The 19,055-nt window shown below is 45.0% G+C and overlaps 1 protein-coding gene across 28 annotated transcripts in view; it reads left to right on the forward strand.

Annotated features, from left to right (window-relative positions):
- Window positions 1–19,055, forward strand: part of CACNA1A (calcium voltage-gated channel subunit alpha1 A) — a 401,231-nt gene that overhangs the window by 279,193 nt on the left and 102,983 nt on the right. For 22 of the 28 annotated variants that reach the window (XM_056822623.1, XM_056822650.1, XM_056822649.1 and 19 more), the window contains 11 exons: window positions 1,166–1,269; window positions 1,553–1,668; window positions 4,316–4,370; window positions 5,545–5,642; window positions 8,547–8,756; window positions 12,981–13,093; window positions 13,443–13,555; window positions 13,844–13,975; window positions 14,293–14,365; window positions 16,731–16,848; window positions 17,466–17,533. In XM_056822623.1, coding sequence (XP_056678601.1) covers window positions 1,166–1,269; window positions 1,553–1,668; window positions 4,316–4,370; window positions 5,545–5,642; window positions 8,547–8,756; window positions 12,981–13,093; window positions 13,443–13,555; window positions 13,844–13,975; window positions 14,293–14,365; window positions 16,731–16,848; window positions 17,466–17,533 — 1,200 coding nt within the window. Of the gene's footprint in view, window positions 1–1,165; window positions 1,270–1,552; window positions 1,669–4,315; window positions 4,373–5,544; window positions 5,643–8,546; window positions 8,757–12,980; window positions 13,094–13,442; window positions 13,556–13,843; window positions 13,976–14,292; window positions 14,366–16,730; window positions 16,849–17,465; window positions 17,534–19,055 lie in introns of all 28 variants that reach the window. The other 6 variants (XM_056822626.1, XM_056822630.1, XM_056822642.1 and 3 more) reach the window with 3 other exon arrangements.

Raw genomic sequence — 19,055 nt, forward strand, 5'->3', positions numbered from 1 at the left:
GACTTGGAGAGGGAGGTTCTGCCAGAAGGTTCACAATCCGTTTCCATTCTAGGTCTGACCTAGAGAAATAGGAAAGCATATAACTACCCATTGCATGGGGAAAATCTCTCCCTTCCACCAGTTAAGGGTGCAAAGTCTCCATGGGATTACCCAGGAACTGAGTTTTTCCTGGTGAATCTCACTGCTCTGTGAAACAAAGATAAGATACTTTAGATTAACTGGCTTTTGTCTTCCACCACTTTTCCCTTAATTGCACATATATCCAAATTGTCCTTCCTGTTTCTCTGGCTTACCTTTGTGTACCTCTTTCCTCTTTTTCCTCTCTTCCCTCTTCCTCTCTTCTCACTCCTTCCCTTCCTCCCTCTCCATTTCTTCCTCCTCCTCTGTCTTTCTTCTCCCTCCCCCTCTCCATCTCTTCCCTCCCTCTCTCTCCTCCTCCTCCTCCTTATTTCATTTTTACATATACCCTCAGACACAAACCCCTCTCAGCTCTCTTCCTGATATCACCCTTCTTTGGCTTGGAGAATAAAGCTCCACAGAAATCACAGAATTCCAGAGTTGGAGGGAACATCAGTAACAACATTGCCATTCTGCCATGGTCTGGTTTTTCATTTGTTTTTTCATGCTGGCCTTGCTCTAGGTTGTACTTAAAGCTGGTGGACATGAAAGAGTGATTTTATAAGGTTTGTGTCCTCCATTCTGGCTCCCTGAGATTGTGCAATCCTATGACTAAAATATGTAGGGGTACGAAGCAAAGTGAATGAATGTGAGGATTGGGGGGAAAGGAAAGAGATCTCTCATTCCATCCAGGACTTCGCTGTTTAAATTTAGGGTATGTCATTTATTTCACCACTCTTGGCTCCATTCTAACCACTCTTGGCCATCCTGGAACCTGCTGTATTCCCACCTTAATCTCATATCCCAGTATTCTAAGAGATGCTTTTCTCTATGAGATTGTCTAAAGGGCTCTTAGCTGACTGCTGGAGTTTTTCCTTTGGGTTGGACCCGTCCTTTGTAACTCCCACTTATGGGCTGAATAAGCTCCAAGTCTTCTGGGAAACAGAACTGTGACTCCTTGGAGAGCTGGGACCCTCCACTCCCACCCCAGCACCAGCTGCAATAGTCTCACTCAGTGTTTCTGCTTTCCCCTTTCCTCCTGCTACAGAGCAATGATGCCTCAGGGAACACCTGGAACTGGTTGTACTTCATCCCCCTCATTATTATTGGCTCCTTTTTTATGCTGAACCTTGTGCTGGGTGTGCTGTCTGGGTAAGTCTCCTCCATCACTACAGATTCTGAGCCCTCACCCATGTTGTCGGAAGAGAAACAAATTTGGGGGGAGAAAAATGGCTTCCTGGTACCCTAAGTTCAAGGGGCAGTAGGATCCCTGATCCCCCAGATATAAGCAAGCCCTGTGCTGACCCTATAGGTCCTGCCTTCTGCAGGCAGGCCTGCTGCCCCTACCTTCATGCCCACACAATCAGATAGAACAAGGACACCCTAAAATGCCTGGTAAGCCAGAGAGCAGACCCCAAGATTTTGTGCTTTGCAGGGAGTTTGCCAAAGAAAGAGAGAGGGTTGAGAACCGTCGAGCTTTTCTGAAGCTGAGACGGCAACAACAGATCGAGAGAGAGCTCAATGGCTACATGGAATGGATCTCCAAAGCAGGTGAGGCCTTTAGCTTCCAGGAACCTGGTGCATACTGTGAATGCAGGACAACCAGGCACGTTGGGTTTGAGCATCTTTAAGATAGCATCAAGAGATGGGAATGGATAAGCAGATGTTCTTCATGAGAGGAATCAAAGAACATTGCCCAAGAAGAAGAGACAAAACTGCTTCCGAGACCTCTGATTAGACTATTAGATGATATATTGTTTTTAGTTTGTTTTTTTTAAACCCTTTATCTTCTTCTTAGCACCACTTCTAAGACAGAAGAGTGTCAAGGGCTAGGCAATTGGGGTTAAGTGATTTATTTATCCAGGGTCCCACAGCTAGGAAGCGTCAGAGGCCAGATTTGAATCCAGATCCTCCTGACTTCAAGTCTGGCGCTCTACCAATGTTCTACCTAGCTGTCCCAAATGATATATTGCTGATCGTTCTCTATCTGATCATGATCTTTCATCATTCCTTTTTTCTCTCTGCCTTTCTACAATCCTCTAACTCCATTCTTCATTCTCACCATGACCTTCAATCCTTCTATCTCCTCCATTCTTTCCCAGGTCATCATCCCTGCACTGGCTATTCTCTTCTCCCTTCTCCATCTTGACTCCTTAGTGAACTATTCTAAGCTATCCCTTTTAGTCCCTTGGCCCCTAATCTTATCACAAATCTACCAAACCCTAGTCATGGATTTCTCCCAATGTTTGCTGCCTTCACTACTGTTCACATGCTGCTGAATGAAGTGGTGGAAATCACAAAACCATATTGGCGGAGTCCATTACAAATTTCTGTTGTATAATCTCAAGTGGGCCCTCCATATTTCAAGGCAATTTTTTTACACCTCCCAAATCGATTCACTGTCACACTCACAACAGCAGGTTTTCCAGACCTTTTCATCTCTCCTCAGACCTCCCAGAGCTCTCCCTCCACAACCCTCTCAATTGAGAACTTTGCTTTGTATTTCACTGAAAAAAAAATGAGGCCATTTGCCCAGTGTTTCCTCTCCTCCCCTCCTCCTCATCTTGCAATTCTCAGATGTCTTCCCCCACTATTTTATCCTTCAATCCATCTCCCATGAAGAGATGGCCCTGCTCCTTGCCATGTACAAATAATCCCATTCCATCTCATCTTCTCCAATAGACTGCCCCTTCTATCATCTCCACTCTGACTAATCTTTTTCCTGTCTCCTGGTGTTTCCTTGCTGCCCACAAACATGCCGATGTCTCCACCATCAAAAAAACTCTCACTTTACCCATCCATCCCTGCTGGCTGTCATCCTATATCTCTCCTCTCTTTTCATGCCTAAATTCCTTGAGAAAGTCACCTACCATTGATGTCTCTCAATCAGTTTCTTCTTCACTCTCCTCAAGCTTCAGACTTCTGACTTTATCATTAAACTGGAGTGTGCTCTTTCCAATGTTATTAATGATCTTTTAATTGCCCAGGCCAATGACTTTTTTCTCAGTCTTCATCCTTCTTGACCTTTCTGCAGTCTTTGACTCTTCTTTTCTAGGCCTTCACCACATTGATCTCTTCTGGTTGTCCTAGATTCCTTGGTCTTCTTTGCTACATCTTCTGCATGGGTTGAAGAATGGCTCCCTGTCACCCCCAAGGATCAAATATAAAACCATCTGTTTAACCTTTAAAGCCCTTCCCAAGGGGGCAGCTGGGTAGCTCAATGGATTGAGATTCAGGCCTAGAGACCAGAGGTCTTGGGTTCAAATTTGGCCTCAGACACTTCCCAGCTGTGTGACCCTGGGCAAGTCACTTAACCCCCATTGCCTAGGCCTTACCGCTCTACTGCCCTGGAGCCAATACACAGTATTGACTCCAAGACTGAAGATAAGGGTTTAAAAAAAAAAGAAAGTCCCTCCCAACCTGGTCCATTCCCTACCTTTCCAGTCCTGTTCTATCTTACTCCCCTCTCCATCCAATAACATTGACTTCCTTACGGTCACTCACACCATATACTCCATCACCCAACTCTAGGCATTTTTCCTTGGCTGTCTCCCATACTAGAAATGCTCTGTCTTCTCATCTCCACTTCCTGGGTTCCATGACTTCTTTCAAGTTCTAGCTACAATCCGCCTTCTGAAAGAAGCCTTTCACAATCCCCCTTAATGCTATTGCCTCCTTCTAAGATGATCTCCAATTTGTCCTGTATATTTGTACAAAGCCGTTTGCATGTTTTCTCCCAGCACAGTGCCTGGCATCTAGTAAATGCTCATTGACTTGATCTAACAATTGGAATCACTTGGAGTATCCTCCTATTCTGAAATAGGAATTAAAGGGGAGAGAAACCAAAGATCAGGCCTGTAGACATCCTTGTTGACCCAGGCTGGTTGGGCCCTGAATCCTGTAGTAAAAGAACTCTGAAATCTGTCTCACATTGAAGAAAAAAGCCCTTTGTGTCATTCCTTCAAAAGCCAAAGGAGGACACTGTGGAAGTCCCTCACTTCTTATGCCAGCATTTATTGCAGCAGCATTTATTCCCCAAAGACTTTTACTTCCCCAAGAAAGCCCACTCTGGCCTGGTCTGAAACCTTCCTAGGCCATCTGCGATGTGATTCCAGGCCAAGCGTGGGTCCTGGCCCTGTGAGGGGGAAGTTCCATCTGTCTGACTGCAGGAGGTTAATTTGCTCTTCTTTTCCCTCAGAAGAAGTGATACTAGCAGAAGATGAAACAGACGGCGAGCAGAGACACCCCTTTGATGGTAACTCCTCTGATTTTGACATGATATGTGATAGAGGACATGCTAGGGAAACACTGGGGAGTGGGGGTGTCCAAAGTGGGCCACTCCTGGCCAGAGGCCCTCAAGGAGCTCGAATGCCTTGAATAATCACCAGAATGGAGATGGAGAATAATGGGAACCCACCTCCTAAGGATAAGTTTGTGGCAGACAAATAGGGCAGCACTGTAAATAGAGAACTCTCACTCCTACACTATACAACCCAGCCCATCCACTTTGAGTTCTACTGTGGGAAACTCCACCAAACCGGATTTCTTATTTGGGAACTTCTTAGTCAGAAATAAAACAAATCTACTTTTGAATTAGAGATTTTGCTAGCTAAGAGATAAGAGTCCAGAATAAGGGCTCTCGGGGCAGTTAGATGGTTCAGTGGATAGAGAGCCAGGCCTAGAGATGGGAGGTCCTAGGGTTCAAATCTGGCCTCAGGCACTTCCTAGTGCCTTCTTCTTCTACCTGGGAACCAATACTTTGTAATGTTTCTTAGATGGAAGATAAGAATTTACGGGGAGGGGGGAAGGAAAGAATAAGGGCTCTTTATCAGTAGGTTACAAAGAAGAGTTCATAAAATACATTATTGGCAAATGAAAATTAATATAACTCATGTGGGAGACTACATAACTGTCTCCAATTCATCATTATATTAAACTGTCAAAGGACTTTTATAATTGGGCCCCAGAAGGAAATAAAAGGAAGCTTCGAGGAGGCAAATTTCAGTTTAATAGAAGGAAAATTTTCCTAACAATTGGAATGTCCAAAAAATGGAATGGACTTCCTTGGAGTGAGTTCCCCATTACCAATGGTCTTTGAGCAAAGTACCTTATCTGCCGGTGGTTTTATAAGAACTTACACTGAGGCATGAGTTGGTCTAGCTTGTCCCTGAGGCTTCCTTTCAACTCAGAGAACCTGTGACTGTGTAACTCTCTTCTGGGGCTGGGCCCAAATGCTGGGATGGGTATCCCTGGCTCTTTGGCTGCCCAGCTGGAGTACTAGAGGGCACAGGTTGAGGCCATTTCCCTGACAAAATTCACTGTTCACCCCCATCTCAAATATTATGGAGAACAGTTTCTGAGAACATCAAGAGAGCTCCAAGGCTGGGACATCAAGGGTAATGTCTTTTTCTCTTGCCATGTTCCTATTGTTGGAGCTCTGCGGAGAGCCACAATAAAGAAAAGCAAGACAGACCTGCTGAACCCTGAAGAAGCTGAGGATCAGCTGGCTGACATGGCCTCAGTGGGTGAGTTTTTCTCTCTCCCCAAGATCCTAGGCACAGTTGGAAAAATGGTGCTTTTCCACTGTGCTTTTTTTCCCTTTCTGCTAGCCTCTCAGAAACTAGTGGATTAAGTATTTCATTCTTGGGTTCCCTGATATTTAAAAAGATCTTAGGTGGGGCAGCTGGGTGGCTCAGTGGACTGGGAGCCAGGCTCAGAGACAGGAGGTCCTGGGTTCAAATCTGGCCTCAGACACTTCCCAGCTGTGTAACCCTGGGCAAGTCACTTGACCCCCATTGCCTAGCCCTTCCCACTCTTCTGCCTTGGAGCCAATACACAGTATTGATTCTAAGATGGAAGGTAGGAGTTTAAAATATATATATCTTAATCTGTATTAGAAGAGGTAAAGTGTCCAGAACCAGGGAGGTGGTCAAGCTTTTGACCTGTACCTTGAGCATGAATTTAGTATTAGAGGAAACTGGCAAGCTTGAGTCTTTCCAGAGAAGGGAAGCCAGGACAGGGAAGGCAAACCAGATCATACTGCAATATTTAGGGTGAAGTAAGGATGATGCACTTGGGCAAGAAAAGACTTAGCAGGGCCATGATAACCATCTTCCAATATTTAAAGGGCTGTCATCTGGAAGAAGGATTAAATTTGCTTTTCTTCGTCCCAGAAGTCAGAACTAGGAATTGCAAAGATGCAGATTTTAGCTCTATATAAGGAAAAAGTTTTCTAATCATTTAGAATTTTTTAACTTTACAAGTTTAAAAAAAATGGAATGGACTGCCTTGGGAAGGAGGTGTCTCATCCCCACTAAAAGCCTTCAACTGGGGGCAGCCAGGTGACCCAGTAGAGAGAACCAAGCCTAGAATTAGAAGGTCCTAGGTTCAAATCAAGCCTCAGATACTTACTAGCTGTGTGACCCTGGGCAAGTCACTTAAATCCCTTTGCCTAGCCTAGCCCTTGCCAACCTTCTTTCTACCTTGGAACCAATACATAGTATTGATTCTAAGGTGGAAGGTAAGTGGTTTTTTTTGGGGGGGAGGGGTTAAGTCTTCAATTAAAGACTAAAGGACTGGCTTATCAAAGTATGTAGGAGAAATTCCCATTCAGATTTGGGTTAAACTTGGTGATTTGTGGAGTCTCTTCCAACTGTGAAGTTCTGAGACTCTCTGAAACCTGGGATGGAGAAGGAGGAAGCTGAGAAATACAGAGACAAAGAGAAAAAAAGGGATGTGGTTGGAGGTTCTCTGGCAGAATACAGCTGAGAGAATAGGGTTTATACTCCCTCCATAAGCAGTTTCCTTAGTCAATAATACGGTGACATGAATGGGTTTCACATTGACCAGATAGCTATTTCTGGATTAGGTATTCTGTGGCCAAAACAAAGATCAGGATATGGGAAGAGTGACGTGGCTCCATGGATAGAGTATAAGGCCTGGAGTCAGGAGGACCTAAATTCAAATCTGAGGGGCAACTGGGTGGCTCAGTGGATTGAGCATCAGGCCCAAAGATGGGAGATCCTGGGTTCAAATTTGACCTCAGACATTTCCTAGCTGTGTGACCCTGGGCAAGTCACTTGACCCGCATTGCCTAACCCTTCCCACTCTTCTGCCTTGGAACCAATACACCATATTGATTCCAAGATGGAAGGTAAGGGTTTAAATAAATAAATAAATAAATAAATAAATAAGAATAAAAATAAATAAATGTAATTGTTATACTGCCTTACATGTAGTAGGCACTTAATGAAACTTATTGAATGAATGAATGAATGAATGTTAAGAAGAATAGGAAAGTAGAACCCAAGAAGAATTTAATTTGATTTGGGACAAATTGGAGGTCAGGGTCAATTGGAGATAAGGGTCTGGGGCTTGAAAGGCAGGGTAAGCCCCCACAAAAAAGACCAGGAGCTAAGGCAGGAATCTCCCTCTTCTTTTCACCCTCCTCCATGAGGCAAGATGGTCTCCCATTCTCCATTCTAGGTTTGTCCTCTAGCCCTGAATTCTAGTTCTCTCGAAAGAGCTCCTCATGGGGTAGCCTCCCACTGGACCTGACTTCCTCAAGCCCGGCTTAGATAGCTTCTCAGAATCTTTGGCTGGTGTTGACTTCCCAGCTCCAGGAGTTGGTATCCTTGGTCTAGACAACATCAGAATCTCTGAAATAGTTGCCTTTTTAAAAACAGTTCTTTGCCTTGTTGCACATTGTCTCTTTCCATTGGTGGTCCTTTGCCATTCAACGGCTCCTCCAAGGAGTTAGAACAGCATTGCAGGAGCCCCGAACGTTATTTCAGAGTTTTAGAAAAATAAATCCTGTGTGTCGTTTCTGACTGCTTGTTCCCAGAGCATTTGCCGGGTGGTGGCTAGTAGGCAGACGCCGTGGTTTCCAAAGTCAAACAGAGGTCTGTGTCCCTATCCAGATACCCCCCCCCCCACCCATGCTCCTGAAGCCCTACCCAGAATCCTCCACGCTGGATCCCCTTTGGCCTTCACTCCCTGTGTGCCCTTAGCTGCAGCCCGGGCTTCGCCCTCCCCTCCCCAGCCCAGCTGTGGGGAACAGCAGCTGTGGTGCGTGAGGGGAGGCTGAGAGTCAGACTCGGTCCCCACCTCAGCAGGCAAGCAAATGGCCTCAGGAGACTGATAAATGCAAGGTATCATTATTGACATTATGAGATATAATTGTTTGTTTTTTATGCTGTTAATTTCAGGGAAACCTCCTTCCTGTAAGAGTCCCAGCTGCAGAGGGGAGAAGGCGACTAGGGGGAGGGGGGGGAAGAACATTAAGACTCCCTAAGGCTGGTGGGTTTGCTGGCGAGGCTAATTGACTCTCTGGCCCCCGGCCTCCACCCTGGGCTGAGTTATGGATTGGTTTCCTGGGCAGGAAGGGCCTGCTGAGACTAGCCTGACGTTTTCCTTTCTCCCCTTGGCAGGTTCTCCCTTCGCCCGAGCCAGTATTAAAAGTGCCAAGCTGGAGAACTCGACTTTTTTTCATAAAAAGGAGAGGAGAATGCGCTTCTATATCCGCCGCATGGTCAAAACTCAGGCCTTCTACTGGACAGTTCTCAGTCTGGTAGCCCTCAACACCCTGTGTGTTGCTATAGTTCACTACGACCAGCCAGATTGGCTATCTGACTTCCTCTGTGAGTGGATCCCCTTGCTTGTAGCCCCTTTTCTCCTCAGCTGCCTTTTCTTCAACTCATGCATTCCTCTGCTTTCTCTCTGCCTAAAGTCCTTGCTCTGACTTCTTGGTAAGCGGATCATTGCCCATGTTTGTTTGTTTGAACCCTTACCATCTGCTAAGAACCCTTACTAAATATCAGTTCTATGACAGAAGAAGGATTAGGCAATTGAGGTGACTTGTCTTGCCCAGGATTGCACAACTAAGAAGTGTCTGGGGACAAATTGGAACCCAGGACCTGCCATCTCCAAGCCTGGCTTTCTATCCACCGAGCCACCCAGCTGCCCCTTCCAGTCTGTTCTTGATTCCAGATTCAGAGACTACTGTTAGCTATTGCTAGATGCCAACAGGAGGTCTATGCAGGAGCTATTTTTAAAGTGCTTTGCAAACCTTAAAACACTATGTAAATATGATCTATTATTACTATACCACGATTCTTTCTTACATATATGTGCCTGACACATAGTGGGCACTTTGTGCTCATTGACTGAGTGTTCTGATTTTTCTACTGGTGCCGTTGTTACTGTTACGACTACTGTTCCACCTCCTAGTGACCATCTTGTTTAGACACAAGAATGATACAAGCCGAAACCCAAAACAGCTGAATTTCCTTCTTCACTCTGTCTCTACTCTGCTGTCCCTGTTTTTTTGTATCAACCTGGGGAAATCCCTAACCACTTCCACTATTTATTTCCTGCCCTCACCCACACAACAATAGTGGAATAAGACCAGGACTTGGACTCAGAATCAGAAGAGCCCACGGTCAAGTTCCAGATTTACTGGCTTCCTTTCTTTGGGCAAGACACAGACACTCAGGAGACCTCAGTTTTATATATAATATCTGTAAAATGGCCTCAGTTTCCTCAATTATGAAAATAATAGCAGGGCAGCTAGGTGGCTCAGTGATAGAGAACCAATGGCTATAGTGCTTTATATATAATATCTGTAAAATGGCCTCAGTTTCCTCAATTATAAAAATAATAGCAGGGCAGCTAGGTGGCTCGGTGATAGAGAGCCAATGGCTATAGTGCTTTATATATAATATCTGTGAAATGACCTCAGTTTCCTCAATTGTAAAAATAATAGCAGGGCAGCTAGGTGGCTTGGTGACAGAGAGCCAATGATTATAGCACTTTATATATATCTGTAAAATGAAGGGATTGAACTAGATGTTGCTCTGGTTACGTTCTCTAGTTCTAGGTATCATCCAGGATTCTAAAGTGAGAGGCTGGGTGATGATACAAAAGAGAAAATAACTAAGTGGAGAGAGGGGTGACCTGGATTTTTAGTATCTCTTCACCTTATCTGGGGTTTCTCTCTGCCTTTCACTTCTTCCCTTGAAACCCTTTATTCAATTTTTTAAATTTCCTTTTTCTTTCCCTTTTGAATTGTTATTACTGTGGCTCAGTCTGGGCAATTCTTCCCTGCAGAGCCCCTAGTTTACGCCCAGCAGGGTCCTGAGTTAGGCCCAGGATGCTCAGATGCTGCAACAGCCAAAAGCTATATGAGGGGCCTGGGAATATGTTGCCCTGTCTCAGTGAATGAAGATAGAGAGCCTATGGGGCTCCCCATGCCAGGACTTAGTAGACAGAGGAAGCCAACCATGCTTAAGGAGAGGAAAGAAGTTAAAGCAGTGGGGGAAACCTCTGACCAAAATTAAAATCAAGAGCTTTGGGGAATCAATAAGCACTTGAAATCCAAACTAGACTAAGGGATGCAGAAAAAAAAGGAAGTTAATCCCAGGGGCAGTTAGGTGGCTCAGTGGATAGAAAGCCAGCCCTGTAGATAGAAGGTCCGAGGTTCAAATCTTGTCTCAGATACTTTCTAGCTGCATGAATCTGGGCAAGTCACTTAACCTCATTTGCCTGGCTCTTGTCTTTCTGTCTTAGAGCTGTTGCTAAGACAGAAAGTAAGGGTTATGAAAGGAAGGGAAAAATAAAAAAAGAAATGCCCCCCTGTCCCACCCCGCCTCTCAAGGCCCTGGACTAGGAAGCCATCAACTTTGGCTTCTGCCTCTTAATCACTAGACATTTCCCTTTTCCCTCAAAGTACCTTCAAAGCCTGGCTAAAAAGACTCTAGAAGGGTAGGCTCTAGAGTGCTAAGACCTGCCTTTCTAACCTGTGCTGCCTTGGCCTGAGGAAGAAGAATAGTTTCCTCAGTGGTCAGTTCTTGGAAAGGGTAACTCTCAGCTAACCCACAGCTCCTGCCCATCCCCTATAATTTTACTGTTCCCTTTTGGCTTGGTCTAGGAAGTTTTGAAAGAAGAGGGCCCTGACCCAGTTCCAACTTAAGTAATTACATTCAGCCTCCCTGAAGGCTCCTCAGAAATAAGGATTCTTCACTTCCTGCCTCCAATTTCTGAGTTAATAGAATGCACCTCTGTTATTCTCCCCAGGCAGAGGGTTTATGTTTGCCCTGGTCAGGAGAGGCCTGAAGGACTGTTTCTGCTATGCCAAAGACTGCCTCAGGGTCAGGAAATGGAGCTGTGGTACAATAGAAAGAGCCGTGGACTCAGAATCAGAGCTCCTGAGCTCTGGGTCCAGGACTGCTGTCAACTTACTGCATGACTTTGGACAAGTTACTTACCTTCTTTTGCCCAGAAAAGGAAGGGATTAGAGTCCCAGCTGTACTTCACTTCCTCCCCTCCTTCCAGCTCTTCTACAACCTCCTATATAGCAGTAGTGGCAAACCTTTTAGAAACTGAGTGCCCAAACTGCAACCCTCACACTGCATGGGAGCCCCTTGCCTTACCCCAGATAGGGGAGGGAGGAAGCTCACCCATTGGGATGCTGGGCAGAAGGGTGGGTAATGTGAGAAATGTCCTCAGGCATGTGTGGAGAGGGGGAGAGGAGTAGCCCCCTCCAGCACACTCTGGCAAACGTGCCATAGATTCATCAACATGGTCCTATACAAACACCTCACTGAAGCTACACATGTGTAATTTTTCCTCTGAACTCTCCTTCCCCCTTCTAGTTTTATAATCATGATCAAAACATTGTTCCTGCGTGGCATGTATCAAACTGCTTCTCTAGAATCCCAACTCATCATCCTTATCAATTTCTGGACCAAAATGCCCCTTCTCAGCCACCAGCCAGTCCCGCTATGTGTGTAGTCTCCCCCCAGTCAAATATAAGCTCTTTGAGGGCAGGAGCTGTCTGCCTGCTTTTGTATTTGCACTCCCAGGCTTAACCTAGTGCTTGTCTCATATTAAGTGCTTCAAAAATATTTTATTTATCCATTCATTCATTCATTCATTCATTCTGCATTCCCATCTATCACTTTTTTAACATTTCATTTGGATTTTTACATGACTTTCATTCACCAAGTATTTCTTTGGGGCAGCTAAGTGGCTCAGTGACTAGAAAGCCAATCCTTGAGTCAGGAGGACCTGAGTTCTAGTTCCTTCATAGAGATTTTCAGCATCAAGAGAGGAAAAGAAAATAAGAGAAGCTAGGATATTTTTTTTTCATGAGAGGCCCAGCTACCTTGTTTCATTCAGCTTTGATTCAAGTACAGGGATGACTGTTCCTAATACCAGTATTATTAAAAAGTATCACTGTAATCCCATTGGTTCCCACACCTTTCTCTTTGGACCAGACAAGAGCCAATGTCCTTAGGGTAAAATCACAAACTACAGAAAAGTCCCAAATGCTTAGCTCAGAGCACTAGCCTGACCTTTTCTTGAGGTTTGCTTGTTTTTACTCCACCCAAGAGTGTTCTAGATGAATGGAGATGTGAGAAATTATTCTTCTCCCTTCCTAGAGGGAAAACTGAGGCCCAGAAAAACATAGCATTTGGGCAACTAGGTAGCACAGTGGATTCCAAGCCTGGAGTCAGGAGGATCTGGGTTCAAATATGACCTCAGATACTTCCTAGTTGTGTGACCCTGGGCAAGTTCTTTAATCCTTATTGCCTAGCTCTTTCCACTCCTCTGCCTTAGAATTAACAAGAGAGAAGGTAAAAGAGAGAGGCAGAGGGAAGGAAGGAAGAAAGGAAAGACAGACAGACATGGTATTTACACAATGAGTCACCATCCAGTTCAAAAGCCTATGAAGTTCCCACCACCATCCTTTTAAACCAAAGCCATGACTGGGACCTAGGGTAAAATTATTCCTTCTAGAGGAAGAGCTACCTGGAGACCCCAAAGACTAATTTTTTTATATATTCCTTCTCTCTCACTTCCAGACTATGCAGAATTCATTTTCTTAGGACTCTTTATGTCCGAAATGTTTATAAAAATGTATGGGCTTGGGACAAGGCCTTACTTCCACTCCTCCTTCAACTGCTTTGACTGTGGGGTAAGTGCTTGAGAGAGCTACCTGTTTAGCCTTGCCTAGAACCAGCCGGGGGCTAGAGGGATAAGAGATGGAGGCTGAGAGAAAGTTCCAGCTTCTCCACCTCCCCAGACAGTAGCGAGGAACTGACCCTTCAGGGTCCAGAGTGTAACCATCTAGGTTGATAATGCGAAGACAGAAACGGAATGAAGAGAATTCATTGTTCCAGACCTTGCTGGTCCCAGAGAAGATAAAGGTCTTTTAGTGGTACTGTGTGGTCAGGGACTAGGAAATCACTGAGGGGCAAAGGAAAAGGGGGGGTGATAGAGGGATCAGTGTCACTGGGTACCCAACAAGCTGCTTCTTGCTCCAGGTTATCATCGGGAGCATTTTTGAGGTGATCTGGGCTGTGGTGAAACCTGGAACATCTTTTGGGATCAGTGTGCTACGAGCTCTCAGGTTATTGCGTATTTTCAAAGTCACAAAGTAAGTCCTCTGTTCCCTGTTCCCCTGGCATTCTAAGTGGGAGATAGGAGGAAAGGAGAGTGGGACTTACCAACTGGCCTCTCTCCAAACACCTGTCAGTAACCAGTCATGACAGGAAATGGGGGTAAAGGAGTGCAAGGTCACTGAAGTTTGCAGATCTGAGGGGTGGGTGGCACATAGCAGGAAATTGGCATCTGATCCATTTCCCCATTCTCCCCCCCCACCCCACCCTGCACCTTGTTGGCCTGGCTAGGAGTAACCATCAGTAACTGTGTCCTCTGTTGGTAGATACTGGGCTTCTCTCAGGAACCTGGTCGTGTCTCTCCTGAACTCCATGAAATCCATCATCAGCTTGTTATTCCTTCTCTTCCTTTTCATCGTTGTGTTTGCCCTTTTGGGAATGCAGCTCTTCGGAGGCCAGTAAGTACTCAGCAGCCTGACATCTGTCTCCCTACAGCACCTGCTCAACTCTGCCCTTTTCCGTCTCCCTACAGCACCTGCTCAACTCTGCCCTTTTCCGAAGCCCCGTTGTTCCATTATGTTGCATTGGAGCAAAACTGCCACCCTTCCCCACCCCCACCTCCTTTGCCCATTTGGGCCATTTTGAAAAAAATCACCCTGGGTGTCTGGTGTCATTTCTTCCTGCAACTTGACCCTGTGCTGGGAATTGGTGGGGAAAGCCTTGGGGATCTTTAGGGCACAGAAGCAATGTTAGGTTTGGGTTTTGTTTTGTGCAGGTTCAATTTTGATGATGGGACGCCTCCTACCAATTTTGACACTTTTCCAGCAGCAATAATGACAGTATTTCAGGTATGGCTTCTGCCCTGCCCCCTCAGCCCACCCTGATTATGTCTGGAAGTCTATTTGTTAAGTATAATTCTGGATGTGGCTTTTTAATCACATAGCAAGGGTATCTAGGGTCCTGGAAGGTGCTTCATAGAACTCAGCAGAAATAAAACCTTCTTTCTCTTCCTCCTTTCTTCTCCTCTCCTCTGTCCTCTCCCTTTCCCCCATCCTCACCTTCACCAAAGTTCACTCTCTCCTTCTTCTTCCCTTCTTTCACCTTCATTCACTCTCTCCTCCCTTGCTTCTCCCTCTCTTCTATCTTCTCACTTTCCCCCATCCTCACCTTCACCTTTCCCTCACTCTCTCCTTCCTCACCTTCATTCTTTCTCTCTCTCCTTCCTAACATCTCCCCCTCTTCTTCCTCGTCCCTGTTCTCTCCCAGCCCCCTCCCTGGTCTGAGTCACAATGATAACTCTTCCCTTCTCCGTTTTGTCGTATTACCTTCTTAAACTTTAGGACTCTGGGGCAGAAAGCAGAGACAAAGCTAGAGGGTCACTCAGTGCCCCAAAACCAGATACTGATCAAACTCTGAGAAGCAACAATGCTCAGCGGAAAGGGATTTGGAGTCAGAGGACTTAGGTGTAAATCCTAGCTCTGCCATTTGTTGTCCATGAGACCTTGAACAAGTCACTTAACCTCCTTGGGCCTCAGTTCTTCATCAATAAAATGTGAGGATTGGCCTCTAAGATCCCTTTCAGATCTAAATTTGAAAACTTGTGAGGATGGGAGAAAGGACTATAGGTCAGTTGCACTTCCCTTCTGTCCTTAAGCTGAGGTAGAAGGGCATGGAAGGACCAAAGAGGTCTTAGGGAGAAAGTCCATATTTAATTTCCAGGAATGCACAAGCTTTTTAAAGATTCTTCACAATGTTTTACCTTGTCCTCAAAAAACCACATGAAGGGGATGTAGGCATGTGGTGTACGATACAGCCTGGGAGTACAGGAGAGGCGTGGATTTGAATCCTGATTTGGGTGGAACTCCTTGGGCAAATCTTTTCCCTTTTAGAGTGGCAGTTTCCCCATCTGTGAAATAAGAATAATAATGTGTGTAGTGGGCAACTAGGTGGCACAGTGAACAGAACACTTGCCTTACAATCAGGAAGATTCATCTTCATGACTTCCAATCTGACCTCAGACACTTACCAGATGGGTGACCCTGGGCACATCACTTCACCCTGTTTACCTCAGTTTCCTCACGTATAAAATGGGCTGGCAAAGAAATGGCAAACCACTCCAGGATCTTTGCCAAGAAAACCCCAAATGGGGTCATAATGAGTCAGACATGACTGAAACAACTGAAGAACATTGCCTGTAGTGGCTACTTCACAGAGTTATGAGAATCAACAAGATAATATATAAAAAGCTCTTTGTAGCCTTTAAAGTGCTGCCTAAGTACCTGCTGTTGGTAGTAGTAGTAAGTCAGTCAACCAGCTTTTATTGAGAATTCATTTATCATGTGCCAGAGACCGTATTAAGACCTTGGAATACCAAGAAAAGCCTCAAACAACTCCCTTTCTTCAAGGGAGAGCCCATTCTAATGGGGAGGATGGCAGACACACATGTGAGTTCTGTATAGAGTAGAAGGAAGGTCATCTGAAAGAGGAAGGCACTAGCTGCTGGACAGACCAGAAAAGATCTGTAGGAGATGAGATTTCAGTCGAGTCTTGAAGGAAGCTAGGGGAACTAAGATAAGATTGGTATTCATAGCAGAGAAACCTGAATCCTAGAGAAACTAACTACCTTGCCTCAGATCACACAGAACTAGAACTAGGGATGTTCTAGCACCAGCTGAGCCCATTGTTAAATTTTTTAGTGTGAGGGTTTGCATCTTAGTAGTTAGCAAACCCTACAAATCAGGGTTTGATTTATTGTTTTGTTGGACTGTCAAGACTTAAGAAATGGTAATAATGCAGATTAAATTTAACAGTATGTTGGGCACACATTTTTTTTTTGAAAGCTGGTTGTTGAACATTTACTATGACCCTCTGGCTAGAATCCAAGGGTCCTTACTTCCAGTTCCTGGCCCTGAAATAAAAGAAGCTCAGAAAATCCTGTAATTTTGAAAATGTGGCTTAGGAAGTGAAGGTAAAAGGAAAGTGACCTGGACCCAGGCGTGCTCAGGACTCTTGAGGCTTTTTTCTCCAAGCAAAAATTTGAGCCAGGATTCAGAGTAATATTCCCCATAAGGCAACTGAAGCCAGAGTTAGCCTTTAGGATGAGAATGTGCTTTTCCCACCAATACAGTTGAATTTCTGAGTATTCAGGGAAGCCTTCTCAGACCATGTTGTTGAGAAGGGCATCACTGATTTGATCCTTTTTGACTTTTTCAGATCTTGACTGGAGAAGACTGGAATGAGGTGATGTATGATGGGATCAAATCTCAAGGGGGCGTCAAACAGGGCATGGTGTCCTCCATCTATTTCATTGTGCTGACACTCTTTGGGAACTGTATCCTTTGGAGGACTTGATGAAATGGGGGAAAGAAAGGGAATGGAGAATTTGTGATGGGGAGGGTCTAAGTGTACAGGTTATAGTGGGACTTGGAGGATATGAAAGAATATATACATAATAAAATAGCCAAAAGGAGGCAAAATATGGTGCAGTGTTGGACTTGGAGTCAAAAGAATTCAAATCCTGCCTCAGGTACTTCCCAGCTGTGTAACTTTGGGCAAGTTGCTTAACCCCTGCTTGCCTCAGTTTCTTAATCTGGGGAAAATGGGAATGATAGTAGGATCTACATTACAGGTAAAGATCAAATGATATCAAATGATCTCAAGTAATTGCCAACCGTAAAGTTTTATGTAAATGTTTATACCTCTTAATATTATTATCATTAATGAATAGATTGCTGAGGTTGGAATCAGGAAGACTTGAATGCATATCCTTCCTCAGATAACTTAAAGACATGTGGTCCTTAAGCCTCCCAGACTCAGTTTCCTCATCTGTAAAATGAAGGGGTTCGACTCAATGGCCTCCAAGGGCCCTTCCAAATCTAAAGCTTTGATTCCATGATACTGTTGTTCTTTGATAAAAGCTAGCTCTTTCCTTGACTCCTGGCTTCCCAGATACCCTATTGAATGTGTTCTTGGCTATCGCAGTGGATAATCTGGCCAACGCCCAGGAGCTCACTAAGGTGGAGGCAGTGGGAAAATGTTTCTCTGGCAAAGTTACCACCTGCTCATGCCTGATCAGGACAGCCTAATGGAAGGGGAGCCCATGGGAAAGGGGGGACCAGGAGGAGCACCAAAACTTGTTAGTGTGCGAGATCAAGATGTTTGTTGTAGATCTCAAGGAAGGAGGAAAGGGAGAAAGGAAGAAAAGAAAGGAACAAAGTACCTACTGTGTGCTAGACACTGTGCTAAATCTGTTACAAGTTATCTCAGCTAGGAAGTTCCCAGCTAAGAAACCAGCAAGCCATAGCCCCCTCAACCTCCATATTAGAGGCTTAAAGGGAGGTAGATGCTATATGTATTTGAAATAAACTTGAGTTCCCTCCCTTTGAGCCAGTGAGGCTGGCCTATATCCCTTGCCTATATTATCATCAAACAATTTCTGGGATTAGCCTGATGATTCTAAGCTGAATCTACCCTATATCCAACAAAGGAGGGAGAGTGATTTCCAAATCTAGCATTAGTCCGGAGTGAAAGGAACTGCCAAGATTCTTGGGATATTTGACCACATTTGGTTAATAGAGAGAGACCTGCTTGACCATGTGTAAGAAGAGGACTGTCTATACTGCTAAACTTGAAGCTCTATTTGTTGAGAGATGATTCACTATAGGAAGAGTCATTCCCGTGAGCTCACACAAAGATCCAGAAATATGTGCCTGGGAAGAGGCAGTCAGGTGGTCCAGCCCTTCTTCTGCCTCCTCCTAAACCTGTTCTTTGTCCTTGCTACTATCTCCTAACCTTCCAGTAATTCCTGTTCTCCCAGTACATCACCCCTGCTCTGGCCTCACTTCACTTCATAGTATAAACTAGATAATTAACCAATTCAATTATGCACAGCCCTTCACCTTTGAATCCCTTCAATCCTGGGCTGCCCCCACCATCTGCCTTCTCTGCTCCTCCTTCTATGCTGCCAAAAGCTGCTAGAAAAAGTCATACAACCACACTAACTGGATTCTATACAAATTCATGTTTTTCTCAACTCAAATGGACTCTTTCAGCTGCACAACTGTCTTATTTTTCTAAGACTCTTTATCATACTTTCACAATGGTTATTCCAACATGCTCCCTCCCAGCAGGTGACCCTGTTGCCTCCAGGCTGCTGTCCATGGTGAACTTCTCTCCTCCTCTCCCCACCATTATCTTACTCCATTCCTCTTTCCTTAATTTCAGTCTCTTCAGGGGGTGGGGGTGGTGGAGAGGAGAGAGACAGAGACAAAGAAAGAAAGACAGACAGACAGACAGAGAGATGGAAAGAGGAGGGACAGAGAGAGACAAAGACAGAGAAAGAAAGAGAGAGAGATAGAGGGAGGGAGGCAGGGAGGGAGGGACAGAGAAAGAGAGACAGAGAAAGAGGAAGGCCATCTCTTTGCCAAAGACAACTCCTTTGTGATCCCATCCCTCCCATTTTCTCTGGGGATGTATTCATTCACTCATTTGTTCTCTTTCTGTGTGTGTGTGTGTGTGTGTGTGTGTGTGTGTGTGTCT

The sequence above is a fragment of the Monodelphis domestica genome, chromosome 3, assembly GCF_027887165.1.
Source record: "Monodelphis domestica isolate mMonDom1 chromosome 3, mMonDom1.pri, whole genome shotgun sequence".
Lineage (NCBI taxonomy): Eukaryota > Metazoa > Chordata > Mammalia > Didelphimorphia > Didelphidae > Monodelphis > Monodelphis domestica.